Source organism: Vicia villosa, unplaced genomic scaffold (genome assembly GCF_029867415.1).
Source record: "Vicia villosa cultivar HV-30 ecotype Madison, WI unplaced genomic scaffold, Vvil1.0 ctg.001822F_1_1, whole genome shotgun sequence".
Classification (NCBI taxonomy): domain Eukaryota; kingdom Viridiplantae; phylum Streptophyta; class Magnoliopsida; order Fabales; family Fabaceae; genus Vicia; species Vicia villosa.
Genome location: NW_026705739.1, coordinates 276458 through 295720, shown reverse-complemented (window position 1 = coordinate 295720; position 19263 = coordinate 276458). Strand labels below are relative to the sequence as shown.

Genomic DNA, 19263 nt, shown 5'->3' with positions numbered 1-19263 from the left:
ATGAAGATGTGTTTTTTGAATCTCTAGAGTTTCGCGCAACATGAGAGAAATTTGATCTTTTTGTTAGACGGGAAGATTAATGAATGTGAAAGAGTTAGATGTGTCGTAAATTATTTTCATTTGTTTCCATTGATCCCCAGTGTTCGTTAACCTCCACAGCTTCACATTTTCCTACGCAATAAAGTAATTTTATAACATTATTTTTATTTATTTACTTTAAGTTATTAACTCTAAATAATTTATTTTTAATTTTTAGGTTTAGCTTGCAACCTGTAGGATGAATTACAAAAGTTGTCTTAAAAAAATTCATTTGAATTGACATATCTTACTAAGGACGTTAATCTCATTGGTTGAGGTGCCAGCTAATTTAAATTGCCTTCGTCTTAAATTTTTTTTTAAACATGAGTATTTTGTAAAATAATGGAGAACTATGTTAATTTTAAATTTTTTGTTGGGAAATATGGTTATTTAAAAAAATCAAGTAAATGTATATTATTGTGAAAATATATGTTAAATGTAAAAAAAAATATGAGATGGAAAAGAATGTATATGAAAAGGAAAAGTAAAAGGAAAGGTAAAAGAAAAAGGAAAGGGAAATGTATATTCCAATTATTAAATGTAAAAAAAAGAAAAGGAAAGGTAAATGTATATTACAATTATTTAGAAAAAGTAAAATAATTTAAAAAATAATTTTTATACGATGGAGGAAATATTAATAAATACATTATAGTAAATAATATTTATTTAACATAGAAATTAGGGGTGGAAAAGTGGGCGGTCCGTTTAGTTTATGCTCGTCCCATTTAAGTATGTTTAAAATTGAGATGGGGCGTGACAGACCAATATAGACACCCGAGGCAATATTTTAAAAACTGAATCGGAGACCAACCCGGTGAAACTTTCAATTTAAGATTTAATTGGTTCATCCAGTTAAACCTATGGTCGAACTGATTATTAAATAAATTAATAATATGAAACTAACTTTTGATTGATATGTCACTCAAAATCATATACTCACAACTTAATAAAATAAATATTTCCAAAATTAATTATAAACTTAGGTTCTGTTTGGCATGCTAGTTTTTGAGCTTATGTCTTATAGCTTATAGCTTATAAGCTCATATAATAATAAAAGACCTGTTTGGTAACGGTCTTTTCATTATGAGCTTATAGTTTATTTTACTAGCTTATAGCTTATTTTTCAGACGCTATTTCAAAAAGCGTTTTAGCTTATAGCTTATCATTTTTTCTTCCATTTTTACCCTTATTATTTTAACTAAAATCCACTTTTACCCTCTATAATTTATTTTAATTTAAATTAAAATAATTATATATTAAATGTCCTTTATGTCATTTTAATTAATGAGCTAGTTGAACCGCTAATTTTACCAAACACTTCGATCAGCTTATCAGCTATAAGTCATCAGTCATCAGCTATAAGCTATAAGCTACCAGTCATCAGCCATCAGCCATAGGCTATCAGCTATCAGCTAACTTATCAATCAACCGCTATTTTTACCAAACAGAGCCTTAATACAACAATATTAATAGTTCATTTCAACCTTCATTAAAAATAATGTAAACAAATTAAAGAATTAAAATAAAATAAGTTAAACTAATTCAAACCTAACGTAAAATAATAGAGTATAATAATAAAAGTAAAGTTCAAATAATTAAGAGTACATAAATTAAAAGATATAATACAAAAAATAAATAATACAATACACTTAATTAAACAATAAAAGACAAATTTGAGTTGAGTTACGATAAATATATGATGGAGTGTGAAAAACTATAATGGAGTGACAAAACTTAGAAATTTGTATGTTTGTCACAAAAAAAAACACATAATTCTTTTGTGTGATTGGAGAATGTATGTTAAGTTTTGATATTTACATATTAATTATTTTTTTAAAAATGAAAATGACCAATTTGATGCATTTTTCGAACGGTTTTACAAAGTCGGCTCCGATTCTATGGTTTGAATGGTTTAGGATGGTTCAATCTGATTTTTCCAGTTCTACTCCAGTTTTTATCCACTATCGATTTTGAAAGGATGACCCAACTGGATTCATCTCGAATTCACGGTCCAACCAGTTAAACTGTCTGGTTCGGTCCGATTTTTAAAACTTTTGCTTGAGGTCAAATTTAAAGTTCATCTTGTTTTCTAACGAGTCAGCGGGAAGCGGGCTGCCCCGCCAAACGTTTTTTCCCTTTTAATTACTATTTTATTTACAATTTTTTTTTACTAATTTAATACTTTATTTACTAATTTGATTTATTATTTTATTAACAATATATATACCGGATTTAATTTTTTCTATATGTTATTATCATTCAAACAATAATACATATTTTGAAGAGTAATGAATCAATACATTTATGTGTAAAATGTTTTTTAAAAAATTCTAGTATTTTACCAACCAAAAAATAAAGTTACTATTTCATTAGTTCTGAATATTTTAATTCTTATCTAATAATTATTGATTTTCACGTTTGCAACAAGCATTTACCATCACTAATAAAAATCAATCAACCTTAATAAAAACTTTCTTAAAAATTTTGCACATTTGAATACGGCGTTTCTTCTTAAACCGTTGATGTATTAAAGAACTTTGAATATTCTCTAATTATGTTAAAGTGATAAAAAGAATTTGGGACACTTCAATTTGTTTTAGCTAAAAAAAAATAATAATTGGTATTATAATTGTAATATCATATACCAATTTACCTATATCATACTTATTTGTCTACGTTGAGAAATGGCTTGCGAGACTAAAACATGGTTTGGTTTGTATCTTGTTTTCTTGGCTGCATGCAACATGCAGCATTGTGTTGGTTCATCTCAAGTGCCTTGCCTATTCATATTTGGAGACTCCTTTTCTGACAGTGGAAACAACAACTATATTAAAACCACTGCAAAGGCCAATTACTTGCCATTCGGTATCGACTTTCCAACAGGACCAACAGGAAGAGCTACCAATGGAAGAACCAAAGTTGACATAATTGGTAATAATTATTTGTTCTATTAAGGACGTGTTTTATTTAGATCAATTAATTTCCTTGTTAACGAAAAATAAATACTAAAATTAGCTCTGAATGGTGTATATAATTTTATTTTGAAACAACACAAGCTAACATTTGCTGTTAATTGATGTAGGCGAACTACTTGGATTTGAGAAATTCATCCCTCCTTTTGCAAATACTACTGGCTATGATATACTAAAAGGTGTTAACTATGCATCTAGTTCGGCTGGAATTCGTTACGAAACAGGAAAAAAAACAGCGGTATTTAATGGTTCATCTCTATATATAATTGAGAGCTATCTATTGTGGACATGATATAAAGTCGGACTATAGTTTCATAGTAATTTTTTCAGTTTTATAAAATTTTTGTTTTATTAAATACGGTAAGTGTTTATATTGTATTATTATTAAGGGTTTATATTGGACACCATATATATAAAGTCTGTGATTTTATATATATATATATATATATATATATATATATATATATATATATATATATATATATATATATATGTTTTCATGAGATATTCATATTTTCAAAGATAATGAATTGCACTAATGCAGTGTTATGCAATTTACATGTAGATTAATAATATCGCATTGGGATTACAGTTACAAAATCACATAATCACAGTGTCCAGAATTGTTGCCAAGCTTGGCGGTTTGTCAGAAGCCCGAGATCATCTGTCAAAGTGCTTGTATTATGTTTATATTGGCACCAACGATTACGCACTAAATTATTTTCAACCCAATCTCTATCCAACAAGTAGCATTTATACCCCTGAACAGTATGCTCAAGCTCTTATTGTCGAATTATCCATTTATCTACAGGTACATACATGTACTAAAATTGTATATAAAATTCAATGATATAAAATTGTCAAAGATAATTTGAATGTTTCTATTAAATTGGTATTTTTGGTGGACAGATTTTACATAGGACTTGGGCTAGTAAACTCGTGCTAGTTGGGTTAGATAACATAGGTTGCGCTCCACTTGAGATTGCTAATGAAGGGAAACTTGATGGATCATGTGTTGAAGAACAGAATGCTGCTACATTAATATTTAGTCAAAAGCTTAGATCTCTTGTTGATGAATTCAATGCCTTACGTATTTTTTCCAAAACTATCTTCGTAAATACCACTGCAATCACCCTAGACAAATCAGTTGGTAAACATTTTAATTATTTTAGTTATTTATTTTAATATTAATAGTGAAACAAATAGAAATGTCTATGATTTTGATTCTTAAATATTATCTATAATGCCAATGTTCTTTTGTGATTTAGGTTTTATGGTTACCAATGCTTCATGTTGCCCAACGGGGGAAAATGGATTTTGTACTCCTGATTCAATACCATGCACTGATAGGAATGAATATGTTTATTTTGATGGAATTCATCCCACAGAAGCTGTTAACAACCTTGTTGCATTAGCTTCGTATAATAGTGCTTCTTATCCAAATGTGACTTATCCAATGGATATTAACGAACTTGCTCAGTTCATTACTGGAAAGGAGACTTAGATAAAATGACGTCTTTATATAATTTTGTGTGTGAACAATAAGCAGTCGTATTTCTTTTCAGTCAATAAGCATTTGTGTTGCCTAAAAAAGATTAGGGTTGATGTCCTAGTCCTAAATATTGTCTTGATGGCTTGTTTTGATGTTGGAATTATTTCCCTTTCATTGTAATATGGTTTTTTATCGTTAATATATATTTGAGTCTCATTGTGTTCAAATTTATTTTAATTTATCATAATTGAAAAAATGGTTGAATATGACAGTACAAAACAAAGTAAAATAAAATTATACTGTTGGTTCCTCTTTTTTGACATATCTTAAATGTAACATGTTAATTAATGTAGTAACTAATTTTATTCCTGTAAAATAACTATTACAAAATAAGTTACTATAGCCTTTTCAAGTTTCATCTCCAAGATAAATCGGATAGATCTATTTCTTGTATGAAGTAATTTTTCCTGATTCTAACTTAACGGTGAGGCCGCCATTAAGTTTGATTAGATCCTTGTTAGCGATACTATTACAAATAACCGATATTACCTCGGTTAATAAAGGGATTTCAATTTGGTTTCGTAGGCAAAGTAAAGAAGAGTGCCATGAAAAGTGAGTAACATTAATCATGATTATTGCCACGTAATGGGAAATTTAAGATGATTATGAGTTTAATCCTCAAAGACAACATTTTTTTTCTTCAAGAGTGCATCACATTTCCCCTTCTTAGATTTTAAGTAAAAAAATAAAATATATCACAACGGTTGCATAAAACAACTGTAGTGATATCTCTTTTATATTTTATTCAAAAATAAAAAACAAAGAAAAGGCGCGCCATTACGTAAAACAAATAAATATTTGAGGGTCTTGAGATTCGAACCCATGAAAGCGTGATTGTATCACCATGATGAGTTCATCAACCGTTATTATATCCATGAAAGTTTAGAGATGTCACCACAGTGTTTGGAAGAACTGTGGTGACTTTGGCGTTGTTGTATGCGTCTTTTGTAGTAGTGAATCTTAACAATATTCTAAATAAATTGCTATTGATGGGTTTCAAACCCATGATCTAAATATATATCACAACGGTTCTAAGTTACAATTGTTGTGATATGGCAAACGCTACCTAACTTTTACCACGGTTGTGCGACTGTGGTGATCAAGTCTTATGGTGTTCTGTTTCTAATCATTGTGGTATATCTTTTCCGTAGTAGTGAAATTATTAAAATATAAAATTTTAACCATATTTAAAAAAAAAATTATATTGTAATATATTAAAAAAACACACATCTTTGTCTTGAGACCTCGATAAATAAACTCTATAATAGTACAAATACCACTCAAAATGGGAGATTTTGTGATTTTTGTCAATTGGAGGAGGAAGATTTATCTCATTTAAAGGGAGGGTGTTTTGTCATTTCGAGTATATGGAGGAAGGTGTTCGAATGGATTGGTCCGGTTGACAATCTTCTTTTGGAAGAGTTTGAGGAGTTTTTTGATTTCTTTGAGAAGGTGAAGGCTAAAGCTAAGAGATTTATCATTGCGGTCATTTGGCTAGCTACGGTGTGGAACATTTGGTTAAATCGTAATGCGATTATTTTTAGAAATGAGTCTTTTAGTTTTACCGAATGTATGTCGGGGATAGTTTTATTCTCTTGGAATTGGCTTCAATCGTTTTATGCCATTAGGGATAATTGTAATTTTCACATTTGGAATATCCTTCCTCTCAATTGTTTTGAGTAGTAGGAGTTTTCCCTTTGTTCTCCTTGGTTTGGAGTATCCATAATACTCCTTTTAATCCCATTGCTTATTAAAAAAAAAAAAACAAATACCACTCAAATATCGTATAAATACCACCAATAATATCTGCTAAAAAATAATTTGTAAGAACTTAATAATTCTCCAAAGACAACTCAATAATGGTCATTTGACCTTTCAAAACGATTACTCAAACAATAGAAATTCAAATAATTTTCCAAAAAAAACCAAAAAATAATACTTTATAATTTCTCCATTCAAACGAGGAGAAATAAAACTTACTCTCAAAATAAAATTCAAGAAAATACTTTAAAAAAATCAACAAATAAAAAAAAAAGGGTAGAATTTGACGCTTCAACAATTTAAAATACATGAAATTATGAGAGTGAGGAGGTAAAAACTAAATAAAAGAAGTTGTTAGTGTCATTAGAAATGAAACATGTACTTTCCTTATATAGAATAGAAGTAAGCTAGCCAAAAATAAGTAATCTAAGCAAAGGAGATGTACACATGTTTATCGCTAATGGAAGATTGTTAGAAAATAATATTTTTATCTTTAAATGACATATTGATATAGTATGTGGTTCATTTAACCATTGAGAATGTAAATGACAACAAAGCAAAGTATGCTTTTGGAAGATATAAATATAGCAAAGTATCTTCCAAAGATAGAAAAGGTGTCCTTAAACACGAAATTTAGTACACAACAGTATTTTCTCGAAAGGGAACCTTATTGTTCTGCAAGATCTACCACAAAAGTTTGTACACAATAGTGATTTCTCTAAACAAGATTTCCGAGATGGTGTAATCTAATCAAGCATTAATGGTTTATCCTTCTCAGTGACCTTTCTGCAAAGTATATTCTAATCACATGTTAAAATCATATCCAATGAAGTCTGTATCCACTTCATTTCCCTTACCCTTTTACTAAACCAAAAAAATATTTAATTAAAAATTTCAGGAGACTTGTTGCAGTATTTCTTCTACAACCACATTGCAAAAGACTTCGGCCATCCATAGCTCATCCTACCTTTCGACCATACTATGTTGTCTGTTGCTATGATATTGTCTCTTTCTCTTTTAGGGTTGTTCTATTTCTTCACTTTAATTTTGAGGTTTATGGTTTGTGAAAATTTTTTCTTAGAAGAAAGAATTATTTTGGGTGTTGAAACGCCATGCTGGTCCCCTTTTCACATTCTTCATTGAAATCCAATTATACAAGTAAGAGATATTCTTTACTATTTTTAGGATAGGTTGTTGTTTTTTATGTTTTTTTTTTTTTAATAATACTTTTTTTCAAAGTGTATTCTTCCATTGGCTTTAGGCAACTTAACTTTTATCCAAATGCTGATGAAATAAAGTACATACAAAGGCTTCTGATTTATAAGGTATTTATATCTTCCATAGCAATTAAAAAACATGTTGACCCACTAGTTCTTAAGACATAGTTATAGTTTATAAACATGAAACTATAAAAAACTGAGATTAGTATATGCAAGTTTAGATAATAACTTCACTGCAACAAAATATAACAAGAAAATTTTTTCATCGCTTCATCTTATTCGTATCTTTTATATTCACCAACACAGTGAACACATTAATATGTTCATTAAATTGAACTTAAGGATGATGTATCACTTGATTGTACCATAAATTTATGTTGGATACTGCTAACTTGTGACCCAAGTATACATATTAAAGATATTTTAATTAGAAAATTTGAGTATTCTAATAGAATATTTCTACAAATAATTTATTAACCTGTGCCTTTGGGGTACATGTAGCAGTTACCAATTATATTTTACCTAGCTATGCATAGATATATCTTATTAGGTACCTGAGTGTTTTCAACTGCAGCCTGATTAATGATTATATTTTTCTCAAGGTAGATAATAGAAGTCTAGGTCTTTCATCAAGGTGGATAATAATCATATTTTTCTAAACCTTTTAAATAAAATTTCATTATATATTAGAATGATATGAAACCTTGCAATTTATCAATTTCAATAGTTAAAGAAATATGAAAAGTACGAGGAATTTTTCATTATCCAATATTTACTCCTGTTTATTCTGTGTGTAGTGAGGATTATTTTATCCTTAATCTTCTCAGTTACCCTTGTTGTAAAACAGTTAATTAAAGTGAAATGTAACAAATTATATTTATTTTGTAACATAATTTGTGTCAAATTTTCAGTCAGTTTAAATTATCATTTCAACATTAATATTTTGTATTATTTTATCATTTACTATTTATAAGTATTTTTTATATATAAAATTAATCTTTTCTAAAAGAAAAATAGTTTCTAAAATAATTATCCAACTATTCATATTTCTTCTTTATTTTCCTAAATACTCATGTTACAAAAAAATGTAAGTGCATCAGACATTTTAGAAGGCAAGCTAAGCGATTTAGCGCCTCCTATGGATCAAGGAATTCTAATTGACGCCACCAATAGGACAAACCATTTCAATTGGCCAATTTTTGTAAAACAAAAATAAGATAAAGATTAATATTATATATTCATTTAAAACGAAATTATATATATATATATATATATATATATATATATATATATATATATATATATATATATATATATAACAAAATTTATATTATATATTTTTTTAAAAACCACAGAATATGTATTAATTAAAATGATAAAAATAAAGTTTGATATGTATATTTTTCTAAAAACAAAATATTTAATAATGTTTTTATTTTTATTTATATAAAAGTTATTAAAAACATAATTTATAAATTTTATGTGTTTTAAAAGGATAATATGTCGGTGTTGCACTACACCAAAAAAGGTTTTAGGCAGCGTCCCTTAGACAACGCTTATTTCCAAAAGCGCTGCTATAAGTTTAAAATAAAATAAAACACGAAACTTATATATGAAAGCCCTGCTAAAAGACACACTTTAGAAAGCGCTTTATTAAAGCGCTGCTAAAAGCCCACTTTAGAAAGGGCTGCAAAAGGCTCACGTTTGAAAGCACTTTCCAAATGCGCTGCCCAAAAGCGCTGCTTGTTAAAAATGAAATTAAAAAAATAAATTAGTATCGTTACTTTCTAATTTCCATGTTATCCTTCTTCTTCTCCTAAACGATAAACCCTAACCACGAACCCTTCTAAATCCACGAACCCTTCTGAATCCAACAAGAATCGCTTCTGAACCCTTCATGAAATCACTTCTGAATCTCATCACGAAATCGCTTTTGAACCCTTCACGAAATTGCTCCTTCATCTCATGAAAATCGCTTCTGACGAATCGCTTCAGATGAAAATCGCTTATTCTTCTCACAAAAATCGCTTCTGACGAAAATCTATGCTTCTCTCACGAAATCGTTTTAGTAACTTGAATCATCATTAGAGGTATGATTGTTATTGTAACTGGTTCTCACGAAAATCACTTCTTCTCTCACGAAATCGTTTCAGCTTTTCCGTTCTACAACTTTTTCGTTTCAGCCTTTAGCTTCTAGCTAATTCTTGTTAATACTTTTGATTATTACTTCACTGTATGTTTGAATTATAATATATTCAATTTTTGAATTATGTTGCTGTGAGGATTGTAATTGTTGTTGTTTGGAATTTCTTCAATCTGGATGTTGGTCTTGTAAATTGTAAGGATTCAGTGCGAGGTTGAATGTTACATGGAACTTTGAAACTCACTCCTCTAGATTAATCGCATTTGGAGGGCACTACCAATATGTTTCATGCGGGTCACTTCTCATGGGTAAGTTTCATTTGGAAGCAATTAACTGTCTTTGAATCTAATTGACTTTTTTAATCCTCTAAATAAAGAACTCATACCTGCAAATTTCATTAAACTTGAAATTTTGTCAATGAACTACCATCAATTTTGTTAAGGGTAAATAATCTATCTTGCTATCATGGGTGTTATTCATACATAGATTGAACTTCTGATGTCATATTTAGCAATAGTAAGTGGGTAAACCTAGTAGATCAGATGCTTTATATTCCTTTTATTTGTGTTAGATTGGCAATATTGTTAAGATCCAAGTACATGTTGAATAATGTGTGAGCTATATAATAGCAATGCTGAAATTATCATGGAGCTGATTCAATGTAGCAAGATGTAATAGACATATCTTTTGGCTGGTTAAGAAGTCATTGTGATTCATGATTACTCCATCAAGTGAAATTTTGATAATGTTGTTCGTAAACTGGATTGGAATCATTTCAGGGAGACGTTGACAGTGGAATTGATCGCATGTGGTAAAGGAAATAGATGTATGTGGTAAAGAAAAGAGATTTCTTTCAACAGGACATGTTAGTATTTATCCAATGTATTTGATTTTTTTAAATTATAGCTTACAATGTAGGTTCTGAAGTAATATTTTTGAACACATATTGTGTTGATGCATTTAGAACTCAACATGTATTGCTAAAGAAGGCTTAGATACTCTAACTACTATTTACTTTTTCATTGCAGAAACTGGTTTACTTGATTTTAGAGTATGCCATGATGACGCATCTGGAACAAGCATAATAAGGTGTGTATCTTCATTTGAAATTGACGAATTAATGTATGTTATTGTATGGTTGAGACTGTATGTTACAATTACATCTTTGGCCTAAACTCTTATATATTGCTATGGAAAACGTCTAATGCCTAGAGACATTAAACCAAAAAATAATTCTCATTAGTGCACATGTGCCCATAAATACAACGATTATTATTTCTTTTATATGGTCTTTTATGTTGATGTCTTCACATTGTGCTTATCGTGTCAAAATCTTCTTCTTTATCAAGTTGAACTGAAGATAACAGATTTTGGATAGCTAGTATACACGTTTAGTCACAAGTGGACCATGTTAGTATACTATATTACCTTCTTGAGATATGTATGTTTAGCTAACATGAATTTTTCATATTATGAACTCTTTCATGTATGATGTTGCTTCTATGTATGCATCTTAAAGAGGTACATGTATAAGATATCCATTAAAAGAAGTATTTTTATTTATCAAAATGTCATTCTCTAAGTTCATATCTAACATAGTAGAGGGTAACTATTTGGTTTATGCGGTAGATGTGAAGGGTTGTTTATTACTTAAATTTATTTTGTTTATGTTTATCTGTAATCATTATTGAACCTTGTTAGTGTGTTTAGGGCAATAGAAAAATATGTGACATGTAATGTGTTTAATAATTGTTTTAAACTTTTTAAACAAAAATTAATTGAGAATTTGTATACACTAAAATGATGCCTTAAAAATACATTAGACAGCGCTGTCAAAAGGTAGACAATAGAAAGCATTTTTTTTAAAAAGTGCTGCCTAAAGTGCCAACAGAGCATAAAAGGCTAGACAAAGCGCTACTAAAGGTCTACTTTAGAAAGTGCTTTTCTAGGAAAAGCGTTGCTACAGACCTACTTTAGAAAGCGCTTTTTCAAGGAAAAGCGCTGCCTAAAGTATACATAAGGCAGCACTTTTGCGTAAAGAAAAAACGTTGTCTATACCTACAGCAGCGCCACCATAGGCAGCGCTTTTAAGCACTATTAAAGGACAAAATAAGCGCCTTCTTTTACCTTTTTTGGTGTAGTGTTGAAATTTTATTTTTAAACAAAAATAAAATAATTATGTGTATCTTAAGGTATTTATTATAAAAGTTTATATATTATGTGAGAATATACTTGCTATGAGAATATGTTATATATTGTTTAAAGTTAATATATAATGTGAGAATATGTTAAACAAAAAAGTTATATATTGTTTATAGTTTATATGTTAAATGTTAATTAGTGCAATGCTTGTACAAATGTGCACTATGGAATATTATTTGTACTATCGTAGTTGGATGTATGATAGATTGGAACCAGGAAGACGTGCACTTAAACCCAAATTTATAGAAGGAGTTATTGGGTTTATCGCGTGGGCATTTTCTTAAATGTGAATGTAGACGTATAATTAAATGTGAATGTAGACGTATAATTAGTGATCCAGAGGAAGTTACACGTCATTTGCTTAAAAAGGGTTTCATTAAAAATTAGGCTTAATTGCAACTTTGGTCCCCCTATTTAGCCATTTTCTTGATTATGATCCTCCTATTTTAAAAACCACTATTTTGGTCTTTTTTTTAAGGTTTGTGATGAATTTTGGTCCTCCTTCAGATCTAGAGGTATTTTTTAATGAATTGGCGCTACTTTTGCTTATGTGTCATTTTCTCTTTCACAAAATTATTTCCATGTCATTTTTTATTTATTTAATATTAAATTATTTCATTAAATTTAATTATAAATCAATTATTATGTTATTTATTGATTATTTTTATAAATTTTTGTTTTGAAATTACTTAATTTAATACAATTTTAAAAGAAATATTTTAGATTCCAGGCCCAAATCTCTGACCACTCTTCAGCCCATAAATACTCAAGTTACATAGTTTTTTAAAGTTATATAAAGACTAAAATAATTTATAGAGAAAACAATGTGGGACTTTAATAGTCTCTTTTGTTCCTCATATTGTCCAAAATCCAAAAGCTCTTTGTTACCTCTGGCTTGCAATCTTTACAAAGTGACCCAAGATGATTAACAAGAATATTACAGAAAGTTTCAGCATCTACCTTTGCTTCCTGCTCTTCAAATATTCTGCTTTAGGCCTACAAACAAAAAGAAATTGTATGGTCTCTCTCACTAAATCAATCACTAAATAATTTAGTGCATCATCACCACATACTAAATCAATCACTAAATGATTTAGTGCATCATCACCACATATTAAATCTCAGTCATAAGAGCTAAAAGAAAACATACCCGAAAAATAATTGTAGAAACAACATCAAGGAATCCTAGAGATGCTTAGCTACCTAATTCAAAATTAAAGCAATGTCAGGAAATCAAAACAGAGACAAACTAGCCGCCCCACAGCAAACGGGCACATAACACGCACAAGTTTTCTTTAAGCTCTAATTCAACAACTTCTTACTACATAAAATCGTGAATATTTTCTGAACCAAATTCTAAGAAATCCTAGTATTAAAGATGCCAAATAACACAAACTATTTTACTGTATTAAATTTCACATGGCACTCATTGATTTTAATCAATGGTTATCATCATGATAAAATTCACACACACAAACATGACAATAAAAAGTTTTTATTCAGTTTTCTCCAAAATACACCTCATGCTACAGAGTATTCAAATTCAAATTAATAACCAGTTGTAATTAATTCATATTTTTTTACAATTAACAATGCAACTAAACAAAAACAATTCAATTTTCATAGAACACATTGAATTTTCTAAAAGTATTATCAAACAGTTTGATTGATAATACATTCTGAAAGCCAAGCGTAGTTGCAGCTCGGAATGGAAAGCATAGAGGTCATGAGCGCAGAAGTAGTGACCGTGTGGTAAGGCATCATGGATTCCACGCAAAAACCCAATTGAAGAGGGGACCTAATCACACAACCGAAACTATTGTCAATAATAGATAGTGAAATTGGAAAATAATTGGAAAATGATGGGGAAGAAAGAAGACCGTTAAAGTCCCACATTGGTTTGTCTAATTTAGTCTTTATATAGTTTTAAAAAACGTTGTAGCTTGTGTATATATGGGCTGAAGAGTGTTGAGAGAATTTGGTCCTAGAGTTCAAAGTATTTCTTTTAAAATTTGTTTTAAATTAATTTAAATAATTTCAAAATAAAAATTTATAAAAAATATTTAATAAATAACTTAATAATTGATTTATTATTAAACTTAATGAAATAATTTAATATTATTTAAATAAAAAATGACATTGAAATAATATTGTGAAAGAAAAAATGACACATAAACAAAAAGAGTGCCACCTCATTAAAAATATCTCCAGATTTGAAGGGGGGATGAAAATTCATCACAAAACTTAAAAAAGGGACTAAAATAGTGATTTTTAAAATGGAAGGATCAAAATCAAGAAAAAGGTTAAATAGAGGGACCAAAATTGCAATTAAGCTTAAAAATTATTGTGTTTGGAAGTGTAACGGTGAAGAATTTCCGAGGAACGTACCCGAGATTAGCAACGCGCATGCTTCAAATAGTAGACCGCCTATGGAATAAGGGGAAAACTTTAATCTGATCGGTGACATGGTTAAGGATGCTTTTGGTGTGAACGTGACCTATGATCATCCTGAAGATTTTGAAGGGGAAGAGTTGTTGAATGAGCAAGCGCATAAATTTTATCAGATTGTTGAAGGAGATGAATATACCGTTGTTTGAGGGGTCGTCGGACTCAAGTTATGAATGTGTGTGAGATTATTGGCCGCCAGTGTTTGGAATTCCATAAAAATGATGTTGGACTTGATTGCTACAAAAGACAACTTGCCTACAACTTTTTATCATTCAAAGAAGTTGGTGTCAAAGTTTGTGTTTAAGAGTAAGAAAAATCGATTGTTGCATTAATAGTTGCATGTCGTTCTATGACAATGAGTTTTGTACTAATGATGGATTGTTGGAGGAATGTAAGTTATGTAACAGTCCAAGATATTAGGTTCAAAGTAAAGTCGTTAACCGTAAGCAAACACGTGTAGTAGTGAAGTCCATGTTTTATCTTCTGATTATACCAAGGTTAAAAAGAATGTTTGCTTCAATATATTGTGCAAGTCATATGACATGGCATCATACAAACCAAACAAGTCTAGGCACTATGCGACATCCATCTGATGGTGAGGCTTGGAAGCAAGATACTTCCTGAATACTTAACTTCTACTCCCCCTTTTTCGTCACAAAGTGACAAAGGTAGTAAAACCAAGCAAGATACATGTTCATCATCAAATTTATTTCCAGAAAACTAACCAAAATATCTAGGGCATATCACCCTTACAAAAACAAAAATCAAAATACACAAAATCAAAATGCAAAATAATATCACATGACTAGCTGTCATGTATTAGCAGCCACAGTAGAAGCTCCAATGTCTTCAGCCCTTCCACTAGTGGCTCATGAAATAATTGTTATACTTCTTCAGAAATACTTATCCCAAGATCTTTCTTGTGATGAGTATCATTAAGGTCTTTCATAGAAGTAGTTATAGGCATCATTTCATTATCACCATGCTCTAGAGCCATAATTTTTACCACCTTAGTATCTCTGTTGAGATGATTAGGATCCTTGTAAGTATTAGAGATGTCACATGACAAAGTAATGACATCTAGAGAGACTTCATCCTTAGTCACCATCTGTTGAGTGTCGCCAGTTTCATCCATTGTCAAGATGGCACACTCATGCTCATCACTGAACTCAGAGACCTCATATTCTAAGAAACAAACCTCCTCATTGACAGTGATGGTCGAAAACCTCATCTGCTGATGCAGATGGTTGATGACTCGGATGATTTAAAATTTATGTTAGTACTAATGTATAGATTAAATTCAACCGATCATTTATCCATTTTTTTAATATTGCCAATGAAATTGTTTGTGATAATGTAGGTCAGCTTTACATGCATTCATGTGTTGGGTGGCATATACTATTTCATGTCTGTAATATAGAGATCATAATTATAATGTCTTATGTGTTTCATGTCAGTTATCAATCTAGAGTTTGGTTGAATGTTTTGTTAGTTTAGAGAAATTTGAAAGAAATCATAACTTAATGTCTAATGTTTTGAGGAAATTTGTTTCTGTGCTGCTTAAGTTGGCTGAGATGTATATTAAAGAGATTGTAAGGTTGAATGGAGTACCGTCGAGTATCGTGTCGGATAGAGATTCGAGATTTATGTCAAGGATTTGAAAATGTTTGCAAGATGCTTTGGGTACTAAGTTGAGATTGAGTCCGACATATCACCCGCAGACAGACGCTCAGATAGAAAGGATTATCTAGTCTTTGGAAGATTTGCTGAGGGTTTATGTGTTGGAACATGGAGGTGCTTGGGAGAGCCACTTGCCATTGATTGAGTTTTCTTCTGATAAAAGTTTTCACTATAGTATTGGAATGACACCATATGATGCATTGTGTTGGTACGAATCGGGCGAGAGTGCAGTGCTCGGACCTGAGAATGAACAAGAAACAACTGAGAAGATTAAGATGATTCAAGAGAAGATAAACGCTTCTCAGAATCGTCAAAAGAGTTATCATGATAAGAGGAGGAAATTCCTTGAGTTTCAAGGAGGAGACCACGTGATTTTTAGAGTTACTCTGGTAACAGATGTTGGTAGAGCCCCGAAGTCGAGGAAGCTTACGCCGCATTTTGTTGGTCCATATCATATTTTAGAGAAAATAGGTGAGTTGTCCTGTTAGATTAGTTTACATCCGTCGCTTGCGAATCTTCATGACGTATTTCATGTAACTCAATTGAGGAGGTACATCCCGAATCTTTCGCATGTGATCCAAGTGGATAATATACAGGTAAGAGAAAACCTGACTGTTTAAGCATCAACAGTGCATAGAGAAGGTCGGAAGGTGAAGCAGCTGTGAGGCAAGGATATTGCCTTAGTGAAGGTATTGTGGGGCGGACTAACTGGTAAAAGTTTGACTTGGGAATGCGTGGATCAGATGAGAGAGCCTTATCCGCTTCTGTTTTCGCCAAGTGATTTTCATGGGTGAAAAATTCTTTAAGTGGGGAGAGTTATAACACCCTAAAATAATTCAATTATTTATTTAATTATTTAATTGCGAATGTTGTGATTGATTTGTGAAGTTATGTGATGTTTTGATGAATATGATGTGCGATATGGTGCTGTGGATGGTAGAGCGAGAATTAAAGAGATATCGAGTATTTTAAATAATTTTGAATAATTAAAATAATTAGTTAGAATTGTTTTAATTAGTAAAATAGAATAATAATAGTGTTAGAGATGATAAATTATCCATTTCAAAATTTTTAATTAAAAAATATTAAAAAAAATTATTCATTTCTAAAAATATTAATTTATTAATTAAAAAATATTAAATAATAAAATATAAAGTCATCTCTGTCACATCATTAAAAACAAATTTTATAACTTACTCATCACTAAAATTAGAGGGAAACCAACAAAATCACAAATGAAGTCAAGCTCTAAAAAATTGAATTTTAAAATAGGAAGACTAAAGGTTTAAAAACATCAAAATAGTGAGACAAAAATGCATTTAAACTTAAAAATAATCTTGTTAGATTGGGTTAGTATTTAACATGATTTTGTTAGAAGAAAGAACATTTTGGGTGTTTGAAACCTCATGCTCGTCCTCTTTTCTCATTCATCATTGAAATCCAGTAATACAAGTAATGGATATTCTTTACTTTATTTTATGGTATAGGTTGTCTTCTATTCTTAGTTTTTTTGGCTACTTAACTTTTATCCAAATGCTGAGGTAATAAAGTACATACAAAAGCTTCTGAATTACAAGGTATTTATGTCATCTTATAGTTTATAAACATGAAGCTATTAAAAAACTGAGATTAAGGGCCTGTTTGTTTTGACTTTTTTTAGAAATGATTTTTATAGTGTTAAGTAATTTTGCGATTTTTTTTTTTATAAAACCTTTAAATAAAAATTTTATTTGAATAGTTATTCTTAATATGTGATTTTAGGTATTTCATCAATTTATGGGAAAAAATTTGGATATCAAAATTTCAATAAATCACTTAATTTTGAAGCTATTTCAAATAAATTTTCATAAAAATCATTTTTGAAATACAACATTTTGAAGAAATTGCGATTTTGGCTAAATTTTATTCTTCAATAATTGTGTTTATGTTTTAGGATGTCTAAAATTAGTGTTTTATCTTAGAAAAAACGAATATAAAAAAATTTATACTATTTTAAAAAACGGTTTTAAAAAATCTATTTTAAAAAATACAAAGAAACAATCCATTTTTTTAAAGTCGAAACAAATATGCCTTAATATATGCAAGTTTGGATAACGACTTCACTGCAACAAAATATAACAATAAGAAAAGTGTTCCATTGCTTCATCTTATTCTTATCATAAATTTCCCTCTAACTTTATTCGATTTTTTGCATCTATATATGGACCACTTGCAATGCTTATGAATGCTCCCTAAGACATTCCATTGTCCATATCTAATTTTTTCACCAGCAGCATAGTGCACACATTAATGTGCTCATCAAATTGAGGTTAAGGATGATGTATAGGTGATAATCATATTTTTCTCAACATTTTAAATAATATTTCTATATATTAAAATGATACCAAACCTTGTCATTTATTAATTTACTTAGTTAAAGAAATATGAATAATATGAGCAATTTATCATTATCCAATGTTTACTCAGGTGGGTTGTTTACTCACGTATATTTCGTGTGTAGTGAGGATTATTTTATCCTTAATCTTCTCGGTTATCCTTTGTGTTAAAATCTATTCTTTCGCTATATTAAAATGTTGTAAAATAGTTAATTAAAGTGAAATGTATCAAATTATAAATTTTTATAAAAGAATTTGATTGGAATACACCGTAAAGAACTTTTATACCTTCAATGAATCACAGCCGTTAATTTGTTGGAAGTATTTGACTTCTATTTTGATTTTTAAAAAAATAATATAATCGAGTGGTTGAGATTCATTGACAGAGCATAACAATTAAACTCATCATTTATTATTTATAGTTATGTTTTTTTGTAAAATTACTATTTTTTTTAAAATAATCATATTTTCCAAAAAAAAAATCCAAATATTCATGTTTGTCCACTATTTTTCTAAATACTTTATTACAAACAAAAACAATCAGACGCATAGCTCAACCCAGTTGCTATTTTCTAAAATTTTAAAAACGGTTTAATTACCTTAAACTTTCAAATTTTTGAGTAATTTTTTTCATACATGTTTAGAATACAATAAAACATTTCTTTACCAAAATTTAAAAATTTTTAAAACAAGAAGAATTAAATATGAATTTTTTAAATTTCGAAAAATAATGATAAAAGTAATAAAAATCTCGACTTAGAAATCAAATTTTTAGTTTCTTTTTTTAGAGGAAATTTTTATAACGTTGTAAACATGTCTTCAAAATAATCAT

General features: G+C 29.5%; 1 protein-coding gene across 1 annotated transcript; it reads left to right on the top strand.

The window, feature by feature from the left end:
* The first annotated feature begins 2736 nt into the window (after window positions 1–2736).
* On the top strand, window positions 2737–4722 carry LOC131636751 (GDSL esterase/lipase At5g45670-like). The gene is made up of 5 exons (XM_058907344.1): window positions 2737–3009; window positions 3161–3288; window positions 3616–3861; window positions 3960–4200; window positions 4319–4722. Exons 1-5 carry the CDS (start codon window positions 2763–2765, stop codon window positions 4552–4554), a joined length of 1098 nt encoding a protein of 365 aa, XP_058763327.1. The 5' UTR covers window positions 2737–2762; the 3' UTR covers window positions 4555–4722.
* The last annotated feature ends 14541 nt before the right edge of the window (window positions 4723–19263 follow it).

Excerpts from the sequence above, each read along its gene's own strand:
- LOC131636751 (XM_058907344.1), top strand. The coding sequence starts at position 2,763 with ATGGCTTGCGAGACTAAAACATGGTTTGGTTTGTATCTTGTTTTCTTG. Across the intron at positions 3,010-3,160 it reads AACCAAAGTTGACATAATTG|GCGAACTACTTGGATTTGAG; the intron begins GTAATAATTATT and ends TAATTGATGTAG. Across the intron at positions 3,862-3,959 it reads AATTATCCATTTATCTACAG|ATTTTACATAGGACTTGGGC; the intron begins GTACATACATGT and ends TTTGGTGGACAG.